Source organism: Podarcis tiliguerta (assembly GCF_965153285.1).
Source record: "Podarcis tiliguerta genome assembly, chromosome: 3".
In the NCBI taxonomy this organism is placed as follows: domain Eukaryota; kingdom Metazoa; phylum Chordata; class Lepidosauria; order Squamata; family Lacertidae; genus Podarcis; species Podarcis tiliguerta.
This window is the reverse complement of record NC_139536.1, coordinates 17,750,204-17,770,644: the sequence shown is the minus strand read 5'-3', so window position 1 is coordinate 17,770,644 and position 20,441 is coordinate 17,750,204. Positions and strand designations below refer to the sequence as shown.

The window sequence follows — 20,441 nt, the reverse complement described above, 5'->3', positions numbered from 1 at the left end:
AATGTGGTGCTTCAGGTTAAGAACAGTTTCAGGTTAAGAACGCACCTCCGGAACAAATTAAGTACTTAACCCAAGGTACCACTGTAATGCATAGTAACATCCGCTGCTGGGACTGTCGACCATAAAGAAAGACATATATTGTACCGGCAGCAATTATGGTCTACAGGAGTTTTTATAAAAGGAGGGGGGAAGTAAAATTAATTAAAATATGTGCTTTATATGTGCTTTGTAAATGCCAAACTGTGCTGTAGACCATAGGTGCTTTTATTATTTCATTATTATTTATTAAATTTCTATACCGCCCTTCACCCAAGAACCGTTTTTGGGTAGATTCCTTTGCAGAATCAGCCTCATGGGCTGAGTTTGACTCAATCAGATGATCTCCTTGGGCCATCACAAAATTGGCAGGCAGGTTGTCCCATTGGTCTGATCTAGCACACCCTTCTTAAGTTCTTCTGTTCTTCTAGGGACTAACGGTGACATTAAAGTACAGTCGTACCTTGGAAGTTGAATGGAATCTGTTCCAGAAGTCCGTTCGACTTCCGGAATGTTCAAAAACAAATTGCTGCTTCTGATTGGCTGCAGCCTGCAGCCAATCAGAAGCCGCGTAAGCCCCGTCGGACGTTCAAGTTCCAAAAGAATGTTCACAAACCAGAACAATCACTTCCGGGTTTGTGGCATTCAGGAGCCAAAACGTCTGAGTTCCAGGGTGTTTGGGATCTAAGGTACGACTGTACAACAAATTAACACAATACCGTAATTCTAAAAGCATCCATGAAAAAAACCCCAATCAATCATAAATTGATTAATAATGGTAACCTTTGTCTTGGAAGAATCTTCAAGGAACAATTGTTAACAAATGTAAAACACATTACCTTATTATATTTTTGACTTGCAATAAGATTGTGTTTTCCAGAGTAATGTTCAAAGCGCTCATCAGATACTGATTAAACTCCTCAAAAAACATCTCATTCCCTTCTTCATATCTCCCATAGTTCTTTGAATATTCCTTCTGTATGCAGTGATTGGTCAAATGGCAGGTTTTGTCTAGGAAATTAGCACTATTGTAAGGTTCGGAAGAGGTCCGTAGAACGCCTTCTCTGTAGAGGTAGATATTATACTGGTGATCCACTAGCACCCAGCTTCTAGAAGTTGGAAAAAATACAGAGGCGGTGTTTTTAAAACCATTAAGAAAATTTTCAGTTCAGAAGAATCAGATTTAATGACCAGCCTTTCACACCAAACCTTCACTTCAGCGGGTTGTTGAGCTGAAATATCAATATGAAAAGAGCTTACCTAATATCAAATTTGCGATGACCTGGTTCTAAAAGCATAGGCTTCTCAAGGTATTTCTGAATCACATGCACTTGTCCTTGATTATCTATGAAGTCCAGAAGTTCCGTAGCCTCCGAAGAAATAAGAATTCCTTCACCTAACCAGGAGGAAAAGACAAAAGCGAAAAAGTTAGACAGCGAGTGCAAGCCTCCACCTCAACAAAGAAGTGATAAGATAAAAAGAACAATGACTTCTCCATCCCCTCCAACCCTTTTCCATTGTGTAAAGCCTGTGGGAAAGAGGAATATTACTGCTCATCTTTGCAAGCCGTTCTGGGAGCCATTTTGGCTAAAAAGCAGAGTAGAAACATACTTTTTAATACATCTTATACATGTATAAGACAGAATCAGATAAGTGTTGGAGGTGCAATGAGGTTGAGGGTATGTTCTTTCATATGTGGTAGACCTGTAAAAGGGTAAAAGAGTATTAGGAAATGATTTATAATGAATTGGGGGGGGGGATGTTTAAAAGTACTTTTTTAAAAAAACCAGTGTCCCTTTTGTTGGGGATAATTCTGATGGAAATTCCCAGGTGTCAAAAAAAGGCTATTTATGTATGCCACTACTGCGGCCCATGTTTCATTAGCGTCAAAATGGAAAAAGAGCGAGGTCCCAACCAAAGAAGAATAGCAACTTAAACTGGTGGAATATGCACAGCTTGCGGACCTAACATATAGAATAAGAGAACAAGAAGACTGGGAAATGTTTATTGAATATATGGGGGGGAGACTGTGTACACCTGAAAACATTGGCAGCATTAAGATAAATTCAACAGTGTAAAAAAGTTTTGATGGAATACTGAATGGTTTAGTTTATTTAAAATATGCAGGGATTTATGATATGCAAATTGAACCATGGAAAAGGGGACGTAAATGACATTTTAGGGTCAATTAATATTTTAAATTCTAAAATAGAAAACTTGATAAAAATTATACACACACACACAAAAGAGACATACTTTTTTTTAAAAAAAAGCACACAATATTATTACGTCTTTGCTGTAAGATACTGAGACCATGAGTGAGTCTGTGGCTCTTTTGATTTGCGGCTCAGCCTCTTAGCTGTCACACTGCTCTAGCATCTATTGGATAAATATCTCAGTAATTCGAGACTCTCTTTGCTCACCTTTGGCCCCCGCCGAAGATTTGGCTATCCACACACTTCCCTCCCCACTTTCTTTCCTCTTCTGATAGGAGGCCAGGAAAACTTCCCTTTCATCCGTTCTTGGGTTGTTTATCAAATGATGGGTCCCATTCTGCGCTGGAGCCACTGGAGTCTTGAGATTAGTTGGGTAAATCACATACGACTCCGGGAACCATGTGCAAGATTCTGCTAATTCAGGACTTGTCTTGATTAGTCTAAAGAAAGAGACGAGGATTTAATTTGAGTTGGGTTTCCCCCCTCCATAGGGCACGCTGCAGTTGAAAGACCTTTCAAATCATCATCACCACCACCACCATCATTTAGTTCCTTTGTGAACCCTTTCCTACGAACCAGCTCAAAACGATTTCACACTACAACTGCATATATAAAGACAATGAAAAAGCATGACATACAGTGGTGCCCCGCAAGACGAATGCCTCGCAAGACGGAAAACCCGCTAGACGAAAGGGTTTTCCGTTTTGGAGGTGCTTCGCAAAACGAATTTGCTATGGGCTTGCTTCGCAAGACGAAAATGTCTTGCGAGTTCCTGCGATTTTTTTTCGCTCCCCACCCCCTTTTTCTAAGGCACTAAGCTGCTAATAGCCTTTTAGCAGCTAATCCGCTAATCCCTTAAGCCTTTAATAGCCTCTAATAGCCGCTATAGCGCTAATCCGCTAATGGGCTTGCTTCGCAAGATGGAAAAAACCGCTAGACGAAGAGACTCGCGGAACGGATTCTTTTCGTCTTGCAAGGCACCACTGTATTTAAAAACTGTTTATATAGACACATGGCCACTGGTCCCATCACCTCCTGGCAAATAGAAGGGGAAGAAATGGAGGCAGTGAGAGATTTTACTTTCTGGGCTCCATGATCACTGTAGATGGTGACAGCAGTCACGAAATTAAAAGATGCCTGCTTCTTGGGAGAAAAGCAATGGCAAACCTAGACAGCATCTTAAAAAGCAGAGACATCACCTTGCCGACAAAAATCCAAATGGTTAAAGCTATGGTTTTCCCAGTAGTGATGTATGGAAGTGAGAGCTGGACCATAAAGAAGGCTGATCGCCGAAGAATTGATACTTTTGAATTATGGTGCTGGAGGAGACTCTTGAGAGTCCCATGGACTGCAAGAAGATCAAACCTCTCCATTCTTAAGGAAATCAGCCCTGAGTGCTCACTGGAAGAACAGATCATGAAGCTGAGGCTCCAATACTTTGGCCACCTCATGAGAAGAGAAGACTCCCTGGAAAAGACCCTGATGCTGGGAAAGATGGAGGGCACAAGGAGAAGGGGATGACAGAGGACGAGATGGTTGGACAGTGTTCTCGAAGCTACAAACATGAGTCTGACCAAACTGTGGGAGGCAGTGGAAGACAGGAGTGCCTGGCATGCTCTTGTCCATGGGGTCACGAAGAGTCGGACACAACTAAACAACAACAACAACAGATACTGAATGGGGGGGCGGGTCTCCACTTAGAAGGCTTCCTGAAAGGGGAAAGTCGTTTTCTTCAACATCTCTCTGCTGTAAAATTTGGAGGTACCCCTTAGCCTCTTCTTCTCCTAAAGATATCCCTATATGGTCTACCTTTCCAGGCTGAAGAGCCCCATGTGCCTTTCACATCCTTCTACAGCACGTGCAGAAACCGCCTTCTCGATCCTTGGACTCACTATTGGTCTCGTTTGCTCAATCCACCAGAGCCTGTCTTCGCATGCAGGGGAAGCCCCGAACTCACTGAGGGTTTGAGACCCATCGGCTCCCTCACTGGAGAGCTAGTGTGGTGTAGTGGTTGAGAGCGGTAGACTCGTAATCTGGTGAACCGGGTTCGATTCCCTGCTCCTCCACATGCAGCTGCTGAGTGACCTTGGGCCAGTCACACTTCCTTGAAGTCTCTCAGCCGCACTCACCTCACAGAGTGTTTGTTGTGGGGGAAGAAGGGAAAGGGGAATGTGAGCTGCTTTGAGACTCCTTAAAGGGAGTGAAAGGCGGGATATCAAATCCAAACTCTTCTTCTTCTTCTTCTTCTTCTTCTTCTTCTTCTTCTTCTTCTTCTTCTTCTTCCCCTCACCTGGTTTGGCTGGCCTGTTGAAGCCATTTCCCAGGATGTGGCCACTGTCATATGCTGACAGCTTCTGTTTTCATTTAATATTCTAATTTTCTGAGATTGTTAATTTGGAGTTTTCATCAGCTGTACGTCATAATCATCACAATTATAACAAATAAAGGCTTGATGTATCTCGCTTTGTATGTCATGAGTCGATCTCATATATTAGTTTCACCTTTTAAGTTGAATTACTGAAATAAATGAACTTTCCCACAATATTCTAATTTTCCGAGTTTCACCTGTAGGAGCCACAGGTGAGAACTGAGTGCAGGGTAATTTTCACGGTTTTCCGAACCCTGGAAGGGTAATTGGTGAAAATTTTTACTGAGGTGGTTTGGGTCGAAATCTAGGAGGATTAAGATCAGTTTTAGTCCTAGAGTTAAACTGAGATGCAGTTGTAGAAGAAGGCACTCTAGTTAATTCCAGCTTGATTTCTAGCACTAAAGGCCAAGTGGAATATAATTTTGCAAAAGGTCAATCAAGAGATGTATCTTGAAAAGGACACACAACTATGGCAGAATCGCCCAGTAATTTATTTCGCCTTCACAAGAAAAGGTCAGGGTTTTTAAGGAAGGCTCATTTGAAATTAACGAGTCACACAGCCTCAAGGCTTATCTCCACATGCAAATAAAGGCAGCATGAAAAGGCCTACATTATGCCACTATATAAAGGAAAAGGACCCTTGGGCGGTTAAGTCCAGTGAAAGGCGACTATGGGGTTGCAGCGCTCATCTCGCTTTTCAGGCCAAGGAAGCTGGCGTTTGTCCACAGACAGCTTTCTGGGTCATGTGGCCAGCAGGACTAAACTGCTTCTGGCACAACGGGACACCGTGACGGAAACCAGAGCGCATGGAAATGCCGTTCACCTTCCCACCACAGCGGTACTTATTTATCTACTTGCATTGGCGTGCTTTCGAGCTGCTAGGCTGGCAGGAGCTGGGACGGAGCAACGGGAGCTCACCCTGTTGCGCAGATTCGAACTGCCAGCCTTCCGATTGGCAAGCCCAAGAGGCTCAGTGGTTTGAACCACATCAAAACGAGCCCTCAAGCATCTTTCGCACAGAATCAGAGTGGCGTGTCAGGCGGCTTCAAGGAAATCATGCTAGGTCTGAAAGCAGATCGCCAAAGGAAGGTCTCCAGTCACAGTACCATTTATTATTTCAAAGAACGCTTTGTGTTTTATATTCTTACAAGTTGAAAGGAACAAATTGCAGGGTCTGCTGCCGGGGAAAAGGTGCGATTTGTTGCTATTAGGAGGAAACAGCAAAAAGGGAGAGGGGTGAGCTTGAGTTCACGGAGGCTTACGCGGTAATAAATTTGTTGAGGGCAGCTCTCATGTCCCATCAACACAAGGATTTGCTTGCACAAAGGGACTTTCCTCCCTTCCCCAAATCTGCTCCATGGGATTGGGGGGGAACGCAGAACAGAACATATTTAGGGGGTGCGTAGGTGGAGGAAGTCCCACTACACAAGAGAAAAGCCTTGCACTGACTGTACAATTACGGGGTGCAAGCCATAGTCTTTAAGGTGCTACAAATCTCTTTGTTGTTTATACTACATTTTGCATTTCTATCAAGAGATATATCTTGAAAAGGACATACAACTATGGCAGAATGGCCCAGTGCAGTGGTACCTCAGGTTACATACGCTTCAGGTTACATACGCTTCAGGTTACAGACTCCACTAACCCAGAAATATTACCTCGGGTTAAGAACTTTGCTTCAGGATGAAAACAAAAATCGTGCGCCAGGGGTGTGGCGGCAGCGGGAGGCCCCATTAGCTAAAGTGGTACCTCAGGTTAAGAACAGTTTCAGGTTAAGAACGGACTTCTGGAACGAATTAAGTTCTTAACCCGAGGTACCACTGTAATTTACTTCGCCTTCACAAGAAAAGGTCAGGGTTTTTAAGGAAGGCTCATAACATACAGTAAGGAACAATGATTATAAACATTGTTTTTTTAGAATACAAATGTCAATGGTGTAAATATCCTCGGGGCAAGATTCATGTCTGTAGCAGCCCTGTGCAAGGACTTCTGCTTGTATAATGGGAGTTTCTCCAGCCTCTCCTCCCCTCGCCCCCCAAGTATCCTGCATCTATCTGCCCCCTCCAATGTAGCATCAGAAAAAAATGACAAAAACGTGCTACACAGGATCCCTTATAACCCATAGTTACAAGAAATCAAATAAAGAGCCAAACCTACTTCACTAAAGAAGCTTTGCGGCAAAGCTTATCAGCTCCTCTATAATAGTTCACCAGCTGCACAAGTCCAGGTTCGTGACCTACAAAAGAGAAAGAGAGAGGTTTTTTTAGATCTTAACCTTTTCTTTTTGAATTCAGAAGTGTACATGTGTGCGCAAGAAAAAGTTTTTTTAAAAAATAGATCAACATTTATCCAGGCAAATGATCTCCAATTTTGTTTAGGCGGAAACACAGTTCGGTGGAATGCAAAAGTGAAATTTAAAATCCCAGCCATTTTGCTTGTGCCCAAGCCTCACGGAAATACAGTGGTACCTTGGTACTCGAATGGCTTGGCTCCCAAACAAATCGAATGCCGCAAACCCGGAAGTGAGTGTTCCGGTTTGAGAACGTTTTTCGGAAGCTGAACATCCGACGTGGCTTCCACTTGAGTGCAGGAAGCTTCTGCAGCCAATCGGAAGCCGCACCTTGGTTTTTGAAGGTTTCCGGGAGTCGAATGGACTCCTGGAACGGATTAAGTTTGATAACCAAGGTAGCACAGTAACATCTATTCTTTTGTACTTAACCACACATTGCTGAAAGGCAGGCTGATGACTCTTCCTGATTTCATTTGGGGCAGCGAACAGGATGTTTTGGACTTCAAATCCCTGACCACTGCTCATGCTGGCTGGGCCAGATGGGTGGTGTAGTCCAAGAGACATCTGGAAAGCAGGATTTTGGCTTTTCCTAGGCTAGAAAGTAGCATTCTAAACCCAGGCTGCATGACCATCCCTGAGTTAATAACCGCAGTTAGCACCAAATCAGAAGTGACACCTTACTGAAGAGGTATAAGCAGTCATTGTGGGAAGAACAGAAAACTCCCTCACTCCATCATCGTGCGGCTTAGAAGATAAGGTTCTTATCTCTTTACAAATCCACAAAGACTGAAGTCTCAGATACACATGCAGAAGGTGGGGGTGATTATATAACATTTCTAACTGCAAGTGGGTCTCAATAATACCTCAATATACCTGAAGGAGCGTCTCCACCCCCATCATTCTGCCCGGACGCTGAGGTCCAGCGCTGAGGGCCTTCTGGCGGTTCCCTCACAGCAAGAAGCAAAGCTACAGGGAACCAGGCAGAGGGCCTTCTCGGTAGTGGCGCCCACCCTGTGGAACGCCCTCCCATCAGATGTCAAAGAGATAAGCAACTACCTGACATTCAGAAGACATCTTAAGGCAGCCCTGTTCAGGGAAGTTTTTAATGTGTGACATATTAGCGTATTTTTGGTCTTTGTGGAAGCCGCCCAGAGTGGCTGGGGAAACCCAGCCAGATGGGCAGGGTACAAATAATAAATTATTATTATTATTATTATTATTATTATTATTATTACACTCCAGTTAAATTTTGAATGTTTCTCTATGTAAAAAAAAAACACAAACAAACCCACAAGCCACAAAATTCCTGCAAGTAGAAAAGTAGCTCAGAAGGGATCAGACTGGCCCAGAACCTCTCCCTGCAATGTGCTAGATTTATACTTGCAGGGAATATTTTACACAGGGAGCATTCACAAGAGTGATTCACCCCCCCCATCCCCATCCAGCTTTCAGCGTGAAGTAGTAGTTCAGAAGTGGGGAAACAAAATGGTCAAGGGGTTGGAAGAAAGGTTATGACATTTAGAGCTTTTTAGTTTTGAAAAAGGTGCAAGGGAGGGGATAGAGGTGTATACAATTTGGCATGGTGTAGATAAAGCGGACAGGGAGAACTTTTCTACCCAGTCATTGCTAGATCAGGAGGTAGGCAAATGATAAGTCAGGTGAGCAAGGCATAGGCAACTGCCCTAAGTTTAGGATAATATTGCCAGAGTGTATTGAAACAAGCCAGCTAGATAAACCAAGGTTTGAAGTTGCCTCATTCAAGTAAAGCTTCTGGGTTCAGACTTGATACTAAACTGTGGTTAATTAAAAACAGAGCTGGATGAGCGGACATTTAGTCTGTATTTCATCGGAGTGACAAGATGGCGTGTCTGCTCAAACGAATGCCCTGATTATTGGATTTCTGTGAGAGATTTACGAGAGAGCATTACAAAAGCCCACACAGAGATATAAACTGTTTCTTTCAACCCACTTGTGGAGAGAACTCGGAGGTGACAGAAAAGGAAAATGAGTAACGACAAAGAGTTGAGAAGATGGGACTGAAAACATCAGGAAAGCAGCAGAAATATAGATGAATGGACTCCGGCTGATCGAGAAGCATGGGTACCCCCCACAAAAATTTATAATCTGGAAAATATTTGGACTTTATGGTGTGTATTGATATAATTTGGACTAATTGGTATGATATGTGTAATTCGGTAATTCGGTAAATGGAAAATTAATAAAAAAAATTAAAAAAACAAAAACAAAAACCAGAGCTGGAGGAGGAAACGGGAAGCGTATGGGGGCAAAGCTTAACCCTGGCAAATTTGCATAACAATATAAGGTCAAAGTGCATCCAGTGTATGAGCTAGGAATAATGAAGGTCAATAGACAGATACGGACAGACAAGAAGAGATGCATTAATATGTGCAGTGCTCACGTTTACGAAGAAGCCAATTTGGGCATATGCAAGAAGAGATTTGGGTATCCTTATTTCTGATAATACAAAGGCTGCAATTTCCCAGACAGACTGCTTAAATCCCATTGCCTTCTGTGAGACGTAAGCAGCTTAAGTCGTTTCCAGACCTACACAGCAAGGGTCAGCTGACGTCAGGCTTACGGGATCTACTTTCTTTTATACTACAGCCCCAAGATTCGCCAAGCAGACCCTGGTGCAAAAGATATTCAGAATTAAAGAATTCAGAGCTCAGGAATCTGTCCTGAGTTTCAGAACTGAACGCAGGCCAGTCCTTTCACATAAAAATCCATTCCCATGGTTTCTTCTGTTCAGCAGTTCAACTGAGGGTAGCTGGGCAGTAATTTTTGTTTTGTTAAATATCTGGAAGGCAGGATTTCCCCGTCTACTACAAATCACCCAGCAATCTACCTTTTGCCTAGGGATGAAAGAGAACTTAGATTCAGTTCACACTGGAAGGCAAACCTACATAATTTGCACTTTCCAAAGCAATTCGGGAATTGAAATACAGCCAATCCTTGAAATTCACTCTTCAATGAATTTTGCAATGAAGTTCACCAGCTGAGCAATGCATGCAGAAACAAACACAAGTGCTCCAATTGGAGAACAGCCTTTACAGAAAGCATTATGAAGAAGCATGAACTCAGGGTGAAAGGGAGAAATGAGCTAAGAGGAAGGCATGTTTAGCAAATCCTCACCATGATAAACTCCCACCTAGAAACCTATGTCCCCACTGTGGATGTGTGGATTCAGAATTGGCCTCTACAGTCACTTACGGACTCACTGTTAAGACCACATTCATGGAAGACAATCTTACTCGGCTACGAGTGACCGCCGAAGAAGACGACAACAGAAACAAACATACTATGGGAAAGTGTGCATAATAATTCTTTCTCCATATATAATGCATTTTGTATGTTATTTCCACTAACATACAAAATGCATTCTGTTAGGTAAAACTGCTTTGTAGAAATGTCTATCTTGGGCATAACTGAATCATTAAATGTGTATATTAAGAGAAATTAGCAGATGATTAAAAAAAACACCACAAGCTGATGAATTTTTATGGGAACGTTAAACGAAGATCCACAGAGCGGTGTGGAAATGGAATAAGAATAGTTTAATAGTTTAAATAATTCTCTGTATGGTGTGTAGTGAGCAGACTTAGGTTACCGTGACTTAGGCTCCATCTGCACTAGACATTTAAAGCAGAACCATTCCACTTTAAAGAGTCATGTCTTCGCCCAAAGATTCCTGGGAGAGCTTACAGGTCGCCTCACAGAGCTACAATTCTCGGAATTCCCTGGGAAGGGGGAATGATTGTTAGACCACTCTGGAAATTGTAGCTCTTTGAGGAGAGTATGAGCCCCCCCCAACTCTCAGCACCCTTAGCAAACTACACTTCCCCAGGTTCTTTGCAGGACTTCATGCCTGCTTCAAGTAATAATAATAATAAATAATAATTTTTATTTATACCCCGCCCTCCCCAGCCAGAGCCGGGCTCAGGGTAGCTAACACCAAGAAAATCACAGTAAAAACATAATAGGGGGGAAAGAGAGGGGGAGGGAAACCCAATTTAAAATACAGGTTAAAATGCAATTTAAAATGCAGCCGCATTTTAAAGTAGCTGATAAATCAAGACCATAAGGGGAGGGAAACGTAAGGGTCAGACTGAGTCCAAACCAAAGCCCAGGTGGAATAGCTCTGTCTTGCAGGCCCTGTGGAAAGATGTTAAGTCCCACAGGGCCCTAGTCTCTTGTGACAGAGCGTTCCACCAAGTCGGGGCCAGTACAGTGGTACCTTGGGTTAAGTACTTAATTCGTTCCGGAGGTCCGTTCTTAACCTGAAACTGTTCTTAACCTGAAGCACCACTTTAGCTAATGGGGCCTCCTGCTGCCGCCGGAGCACAATTTCTGTTCTCATCCTAAAGCAAAGTTCTTAACCTGAGGTACTATTTCTGGGTTAGGGGAGTCTAACCTGAAGCGTCTGTAACCTGAAGCGTATGTAACCCGAGGTACCACAGTACTGAAAAGGCCCTGGCCCTAGCTGAGACCAATCTAACCACCATGCGACCTGGGACCTCCAAAATGTTGTCATTTGTGGACCTTAAGGTCCTCCGCGGGACATACCAGGAGAGGCGGTCCCGTAGGTACGAGGGTCCTAGACCGCATAGGGCTTTAAAGGTCAAAACCAGACCTTAAACCTGACCCTGTACTCCACTGGGAGCCAGTGCAGTTGGTAAAGCACTGGATGAATGTGATCCCGCGGCAAGGACCCCATAAGGAGCCTCGCCGCGGCATTCTGCACCCGCTGGAGTTTCTGGGTCAGTTTCTAGGGTAAGTAGTACAGTAGTGCTTTAAATGTACGGTGCAAATGGGGCCTTATAGGAGTAGTAAGAGTACATGCTCTGCATGCAGAAACAAGTCCCAAATTTAATCCCAGGCATCTCGAAACAAACAAAAGAAGAATCGGGTAGCAGGTGACATAGAAGACCTTTCTTCGCTCCAGCTCCCTGGAGAACTGTTGCTAGAATAACATTACCGAGCTAGACAGACAAATAGGCTGACTCTGTGTGCATACGTTATACAAATGCGCATTTGAAACATCTAGCAAGGCAACAGGATCACATTGGAGCATATTTAAAAAGAAAAAAGTGTTGGTTTTTTTTAAAGGTGGAGGAAACACAGAAAGTAGTGAGAGTTGGTGTGAACTGTCCCGAAGTGTAAAACTGCATGAATGTAGCTTTTCAACTGACCTCGGGCGAACTTTCACCGGGCTTCTCATGTATAATGCATGATGCTAGTATCATAATAGCTTCTCGATGAATTGGGCAAGGCTCTTGAGCGATATATTTGCAGGGCCCCACTGCACAGTACTGCCAACAAAGGTCTGTATAGTTAAAGCTATGGTTTTCCCAGTAGTGATGTATGGAAGTGAGAGCTGGACCATAAAGAAGGCTGGTCGCCGAAGAATTGATGCTTTTGAATTATGGTGCTGGAGGAGACTCTTGAGAGTCCCATGGACTGCAAGAAGATCAAACCTATCCATTCTGAAGGAATGAGTGCTCACTGGAAGGACAGATACTAAAGCTGAGACTCCAATACTTTGGCCACCTCATGAGAAGACTCCCTGGATGTTGGGAAAGATGGAGGGCACAAGGAGAAGGGGACGACAGAGGACGAGATGGTTGGATAGTGTTCTCGAAGCTACCAGCATGAGTTTGACCAAACTGCGGGAGGCAGTGGAAGACAGGAGTGCCTGGCGTGCTCTGGTCTATGCGGTCAGGAAGAGTTGGTCACGACTCAACGACTAAACAACAACACTGCACAGTACATTTGGCATTAGAACCAGGCTTAGCCACACCAAGGTTTGTTGAAAGATAAGAACCTATAAAAACAATTCCAAGTGGGGAATGCTTGCGAAAGTGGGGCAGGCCTAGGAAAATATTCTGAAAACGCTAGCCTCCCTCATCAAACATATTCACGTTGAGAATTGTATCAAAGACCATTGACAAAGGATATTCAACAGAGCTCTTGGCTTTCCTCCCCACAGATGGTGGTGGAGGGCGATCAGAAAGCTCTTTTTTATGGCAACAATGGGGGCATTGACAGAGCTGAAGTACTGGTGCTTAAAACAAGGAACAAAATAAAAAATACGCCACTGAGCCCACACAGTAGTTATCCAAGTGTTTTTAATTGCCGAAGAAGAGGGGGATCTTAACAAGGGTTTCTGTGAAATCTGCCTTTGGGTTTAGCTCTGCACGAGGCCGGATGTCAAGAAGGGTTATTAAACTGTTAGGGTAGAACTAAACTGATGAGAGTAACGAAATCCGGAGGCAAATCTACAGAACTGCAAGGGAATCATTTCAGGCTAGATAAGAAGGAGAATCTTGGATCTCTAAAGGGACACAAAGTTCAATTTAAGATGCTGTTTAACATCTACATGAAAACTGTTGGCCCAGAAATGGAAGCAAGAAAAAATACCGACGAAAGAAGAATGGCAGACAAAATTAATGGACTACGCAGAAGTGGATAAAATGATAGGAAGGATTCGAAACCTGCGGGACCAGCGATTTACAGAAGATTGGAAGAAATATACAAACTATTTGAAGAGCATCTGTAATCAACAAATTACGCTAGTAGGACTACAAGACGTTTTGTAAGGAGAAATATTGCAAAGAAGAGAAAGAAGAGAGACATTAGTTATAATATTTAAATGTAATAGTGAAAGTAAGAAATGTAAATTAAGTGGTAAGATTGGAAAAATTTCAGATGTGATGGATGGAAGTCAAAAAAAGTGTACAAGATATAAAAGTACGTTTAATAATTGTTGAAAATGTTATGTTAAAAAACTAATATATACAGCGGTGCCCCGCAAGACGAATGCCTCGCAAGACGGAAAACCCGCTAGACGAAAGGGTTTTCCGTTTTTCAATGCGCTTCGCAGGACGAATTTCTCTATGGGCTTGCTTCGCAAGACGAAAATGTCTTGCGATTCTTGCGATTTTTATTCGCTCCCAACCCCCTTTTTCTAAGTCGCTAAACCGCTAATAGCCTTTTAGCAGCTAATCCGCTAATCCCTTAAGCTTTTAATAGCCGCTAAACCGCTAATAGCGCTAATCCGCTAATCGGGTTGCTTCGCAAGACGAAAAAACCGCTAGACGAAGAGACTCAAGGAACGGATTCTTTTCGTCTTGCGAGGCACCACTGTATATATAAATAACATCTACAAGAAACCGCTAAGTGAGGTCATCTGGAGTTTTGGAGTACGTTGCCAGCAATAGGCTGATGACACATAGCTCTATTTCTCCTTTATATCTGCAGGTGAGGCAGTGGAAGTGCTGGACCAGTGTCTTGCCTCGGTTAAGGGACTGGATGAGAGAGATGGGTAGCTCAGTTGGGTAGAACATGGTGCTGGTAACGCCAAGGTCACAGATTCGGTAGCTGCATGTTCCTGCATTGTAGGGGATTGGATGAGATGATCCACAGCAGGAGTAGGCAACCTAAGGCCCGGGGGCCGGATATGGCCCAATCGCCTTCTCAAGGTGTCCCATGGACGGTCCGGGAACCAGCGTGTTTTTACATGAGTAGAATGTGTCCTTTTATTTAAAATGCATCTCTGGGTTATTTGTGGGGCCTGCCCCCCACAAGGTCTGAGGGACAGTGGACCGGCCCATGGCTGAAAAAGGTTGCTGGCCCCTGGTCCACAGGTTCCCTTGCAACTCTACAATCTATGATTCTATGATTTAACAAACTGAAGCTCCATCCAGATAAGATTGAGGCACTGCTAGTGGAAAGTAGTTACTGCTAGTGGGGATACTTATTGTAAATTGCCCTGTGATCTTCGGATAAAGAGCAGGAAAGAAAGAAGGAAGGAAGGAAGGAAGGAAGGAAGGAAGGAAGGAAGGATCATAGAGTTGGAAGAGACCACAAGGGCCATCGAGTCCAACCCCCTGCCAAGCAGGATCCATTACCATCACTTGCGCTCAAGTGGCCTCAGTGACACAGACTGCCTTCCATCAGCTTTGGCTGGTGGCTAAGCTGTGCCCATATCTGGACAGGGATAGCCTCACTTCGGTTACCTATGCTCTGCTAACCTCTAGGTTAAGATTACTGCAATCCATTCTTCGCGGGGCTGCCCCTGAAGACGGCTTGGGAATTTCAGCTGGTGCAGAATTCAGCAGCCAAGTTACTCACCAGGACAAGATGGTTTGAGCATATTAGACCAATTCTGGTCCAATTGCACTGACTGCCGATTAGTTTCCGGGCCCAATTCAAAGTTCTGTTTTTAACCTATAAAGCCTTAAGTGGCTCAGGACCCCAATGCCTCAAGGACCACCTCACCCCATAGGAATTGACCCAGACCCTGAGATCATCCTTTGAGGCTCCTAGGTGACAACACAAGAACAGGACTCTCCTACAGTGGCTCCCTGTTTGTGAAATCCTCTCCCCAGGGAGATTAATCCGGCGCCTCCGCTATATATCTTTAGGTGCCAGGCAACAACATTCATCGTCTCCCAAGCGCTTTGGCTAATTAAACAATCGATGGCTTTTTAAACTGTGTGCAGGGGTTATTGTTTTTGTTTATTACTATGTTTTTGTGTTTTTATTTTGCAAACCACCCTGTGATCCTTGGATGAAAGGCGGTATAGAAATTTAAAGGTAAAGGTAAAGGTACCCCTGCCCGTACGGGCCAGTCTTGACAGACTCTAGGGTTGTGCGCCCATCTCACTCAAAGAGGCCGGGGGCCAGCGCTGTCCAAAGACACTTCCGGGTCACGTGGCCAGCGTGACATCGCTGCTCTGGTAAGCCAGAGCCGCACACGGAAACGCCGTTTACCTTCCCGCTAGTAAGCGGTCCCTATTTATCTACTTGCACCCAGGGGTGCTTTCGAACTGCTAGGTTGGCAGGCGCTGGGACCGAACAGCGGGAGCGCACCCCGCCGCGGGGATTCAAACCGCCGACCTTTCGATCGGCAAGCCCTAGGCACTGAGGCTTTAACCCACAGCGCCACCCGCGTCCCAAAGAAAAATAGAAATTTAATAATAGCATAATAAGAATACTACATCTGTCCACATCTGTTGGAGAAGCATATGGGTACTCTATTTTTCTGACTGCCCGGATACCTCAGGTTGCTTCCCTATCCCAGGATAGCATGTTGTGTTTCAGCCTCTGATATCGGGTAAAGCAGTCCTAAGTGGGGATGGATATCCCTTAACCATATTAATAATTCATTCTCTCTCTCTAATTACATCCAAGTTGAACTTCGTGTTCCATAGAGATTTATAGATTCCGCTCCTCATCTAAGCCCAAGATTCCCTTGAAATTATGCGGAACTTCCATCCGGATTTGATTACTCTTTCTTCACTTGGTGTGTCACCTGCTGTTCTTGCTCCTTCACGATTTGTCGAAGATTAGTTTCATTCGTACGGCTTAATCACGCATCCTGACATCTGGCCTTGCACAGAGCTGAATTTGAAGACAGATTTTTCAAGGCAACCCTTGTTATAATCTGGGGCTGATGGGAATTGGAGTCTGACAACATCTGTGAGGCGGTGCAGTCTATACCCTCAGGCTCAAGAAATGAATCTGAGCATGGCTAAAAACAAAAACAACCACTCTGATACATGCAGCTAAGATCAAAATATAAAGTGGGGGGGAAGGGGTGGATAGCAATTTTAATATTGTTATGCCAATCAATCATACATCCCTGTTGGAGATGCTTTATAGACCATACTGGTGCAAATTCCAAACAGAAGGGGTTCAGCAAAGGAAAGGAAAGTGATTAAACCATTTTTTAAAAAAATAGTACAGTGGTACCTCGGGTTACATACACTTCAGGTTACAGACTCAGCTAACCCAGAAATAGTACCTCGGGTTAAGAACTTTGCTTCAGGATGAGAACAGAAATCGTGCTCCAGCGGCGCGGTGGCGGCGGGAGGCCCCATTAGCTAAAGTGGTGCTTCAGGTTAAGAACAGTTTCAGGTTAAGAGTGGAGCTCCAGAACGAATTAAGTTCTTAACCCGAGGTACCATTGTATTGTTTACTGCTGAAAATATGAGTAAAAGGAATGTACTAACATATGAAATGAAGACCCTTGATCATCTTGCTTGACCTCCTCTGCACACACTCCAGCTTGTCAATATCCTTCTTAAATTGTGGCATATTCATGCAATCACTTAATGCATTGTTTAAATATAAAGGTAACAAGGTAAAGGACTCCTATGGGATGCGGGTGGCGCTGTGGGTTAAACCACAGAGCTTAGGGCTTGCCGATCAGAAGGTCGGCGGTTTGAATCCTCGCGACGGGGTGAGCTCCCGTTGCTCTGTCCCTGCTCCTGCCAACCTAGCAGTTCAAAAGCACATCAAAGTACAAGTAGATAAATAGGTACTGCTCCGGCGGGAAGGTAAACGGCGTTTCCATGCGCTGCTCTGGTTCGCCAGAAGCGGCTTAGTCATGCTGGCCACATGACCCGGAAGCTGTACACCGGCTCCCTTGGCCAATAAAGCGGGATGAGCGCCGCAACCCCAGAGTTGGCCACGACTGGACCTAATGGTCAGGGGTCCCTTTACCGTTACCTTTTAAAGTACTCCTGGATGGTTAAGTCGAGTCAAAGGTGACTATGGGGTTGCGGCGCTCATCTCGCTTTCAGGCCAAGGGAGCCGGCGTTTGTCCACAGACAGATTTTTGGGTCATGTGGCCAGCAGGACTAAACCGCTTCTGGTGCACTGAGGACCGTGGCAAGTGCCAGAGCGCATGGAAATGCCGTGTACCTTTCCGCCGGTGCGGTACCTATTTATCTACTTGCACTTTGATGTGCTTTCGAACTGCTAGGAGCTGGGACAGAGCAACAGGAGCTCACTCCGTCGTGGGGATTCAAATCGCCGACCTTCTACTTGGCGAGCACAAGAGGCGCAGTGGTTTAGACCACAGTGCCACCCCTTAAATATAAAAAGTTCATAGGTCGCTTTCTGCCATATGGCCTTCAGAGTACTGAGAATCGTAACAACCTGAATTGCATGTACTGTTAGCACACTTTTAACGCTGCAGTGGCAAAGGCACATACGCAGGGACACCTACAACTCATTAAGATAAATCCAACGAAAACACCCAGAGCATTTTGGGAAAGCGCACTCCACTAATGTGGCCTGGAGACAAACTAATAACGATGAGGTTGGCACAAGGCTTTTGTTAAGCAATCCCTGTAGTTTCCGCTAGTCAAAAGCTATGCTACCACATTCTGTTCTAGCAGAAGCTTCCAAGCTGTCTTCAAGAGCAGCTCCATGTTAAGTGCCTTCCAGGAGTCAGGTTTATTGCTTTGCCTGCAAACTCCCACTTGAAAATATAGCTATACTGTACTTCCTTCATTTTTTTAACCCAGTCTTCCCTTCTATACTGCTGAAGCACACAACCTGCTTCTTTTAAAAACACAGCTAGCAAGAATAGCCTGACTATGCTTCACCCTTTATTTACACAAAGGCACAATGTGGCCCCTGTTGGAACAGGATTTGGGCTGGGAACAGTCCCAAGGCTACAAGGCGGATCTTTCATTTGTTTATAATTGTGGTATCTAGAACTTTACAGAGTGCATCAGCTGAGAACCCATCAGAGCCAAGAAAATCAGCATTGGTTCCTGAAATCTGGACATGAAGCTTTCTGCTAATGCAGTCCATTAGCATTTTATGCAACCATCCTTAATTGCTGACTCATGTTCCATTATCAATCAGTCCTAACTTCCTTTGTCTGAATTGTTGCTCACCAGTCCTGCTGCCTGGCCAGCTATTCTGACTTTGCATTTTGTTTGCAATCATTCCATCAGTAACACTAGCACAAAAGCAGTTGTAGTTTTGCAGAGGCATCCAATGCGCAAACAGTATAAGACACACTGCTTTGCTTCCAGTTAGAAGGCCACACGAGATGAGTTATGAGAATATCCTCCGTTAGCTATCCCGAGCTCTGAAACTGTCCTTAATGCAGACCAAGACGGAGGTACCATATCTGTGTCAATCTAGATGGATGGATCAATCTAGATGGAGAGATACAACCTATCTTGGATGGGGAGCTCCTTGAGTTGGTCCTAGTTTGTGGGTTCTCCTCGAGTTGGTAGAGCTGCTGGTATGTCCCCTATCTAGAGCAGCTGAACCCGGCTATTCTTACTCATGCATCAGTTAAAACAATTACTAAGATTCATGATCCACACAGGAGATGAAATGGCAAAGCAGGGAACTCATAACCTTGGAGAAGGACTTCTGTATGTTGGGGGCAGAGCAACTGCAGAGCCTATCCTACTGTCACACTCCCCTCAAGGCTAGTTTCCATGACGTTTACATTTCCGTAGGATTAGTCTACAGATGGAACATATGGATTTGTTTGGTTTGCTTAAATAACGATCCTGTTCATGTACCCATGAATGTACCCAATCCTATATGCACTTACTTGGGAATAATCCCATTGGCTATACATGCATAGGCCTGTTTATTATTATGATTGCCCATTTATCTCAGAAAGAAGCCCACGGCTCTGTGTGTGACCCTTGTAGGGTGGCAGAAGTCTGGGACTCTTCTTTCCTAGTTGGATTTTCTGGGAAACTTGAGATTAACAGAATCGTAAGAGTCGAAAGAATCCACCAAGTTCACCAATCCAACCATCTAGTGCTAGCACCCGAAGATCCCTAAAGGGGAACCATCCAGCCTCTGCTTAAAACCTTCTGATGAGAGCAAAGTCATCCACCTTGTTCCATTATCAAACAGTATGAGCATCAAGAGGTTCTTCCTAATCCTTAGCTGAAATCCCCTTTCTTGCAGAGTTGGGAAAGGTTCAGGAAAGGGTCGCCAAAATGATCAAGGGGATGGAGAGACTCCTCCGTTCGGGAAGAAGAAGAAGAAGAAGAGTTTGGATTTGATATCCCGCCTTTCACTCCCTTTAAGGAGTCTCAATGCGGCTCACATTCTCCTTTCCCTTCCTCCCCCACAACAAACACTCTGTGAGGTGAGTGCAGCTGAGAGACTTCAGAGAAGTGTGACTGGCCCAAGGTCACCCGGCAGCTGCATGTGGAGGAGCGGAGACGCGAACCTGGTTCCCCAGATTACGTGACTACCGCTCTTAACCACTACACCACACTGGCTCTCACTTCCTCTCAAGGGAAGATTGCAGCATTTGGGACTTTTTAGTTTGGAGAAAAGAAAGAGGTGATACGACAGAAGTTTATAAAATTCTGCATGGCATGGAGAAAGTGGACAGAGATTTTTTTTTCTCCCTCTCTTGTAACACTAGGACTTTGTGGGCATCCAAGGAGGCTGAATGAATGTTGGAAGATTTAGGAAAGTACCTCTTTGTGAAGCGAATAGTCAAACTATGGAACTTCCTCCTGACTCAGCCTTTTTAGCTACTGACTCATGCTTAGCTTCAGGCCTACTAGAATCCTTGATGCACTTTCCAGGGCTGTTATGAGCAAGCCATTTCTGCAATTCTTCCCAAGTACAAAGAACTCTATGCTTTAAAAAATAATAATCCAGGACTTATTCCATCCTCCCAAAGCTCATCCTGCCCCAAAGTCAACCAATGAAGCTCGTCCTT

General features: G+C 44.4%; 1 protein-coding gene across 1 annotated transcript in view; it reads right to left on the bottom strand.

The window, feature by feature from the left end:
* Positions 1-20,441, bottom strand: part of TTL (tubulin tyrosine ligase) — a 35,207-nt gene that overhangs the window by 12,443 nt on the left and 2,323 nt on the right. Inside the window, exons 2-5 of the mRNA XM_083433133.1 lie at positions 6,778-6,856; positions 2,460-2,692; positions 1,297-1,432; positions 876-1,145 (exon numbers count right to left, since the gene is read on the bottom strand). Coding sequence (XP_083289259.1) covers positions 876-1,145; positions 1,297-1,432; positions 2,460-2,692; positions 6,778-6,856 — 718 coding nt within the window. The remainder of the gene's footprint in view (positions 1-875; positions 1,146-1,296; positions 1,433-2,459; positions 2,693-6,777; positions 6,857-20,441) is intronic.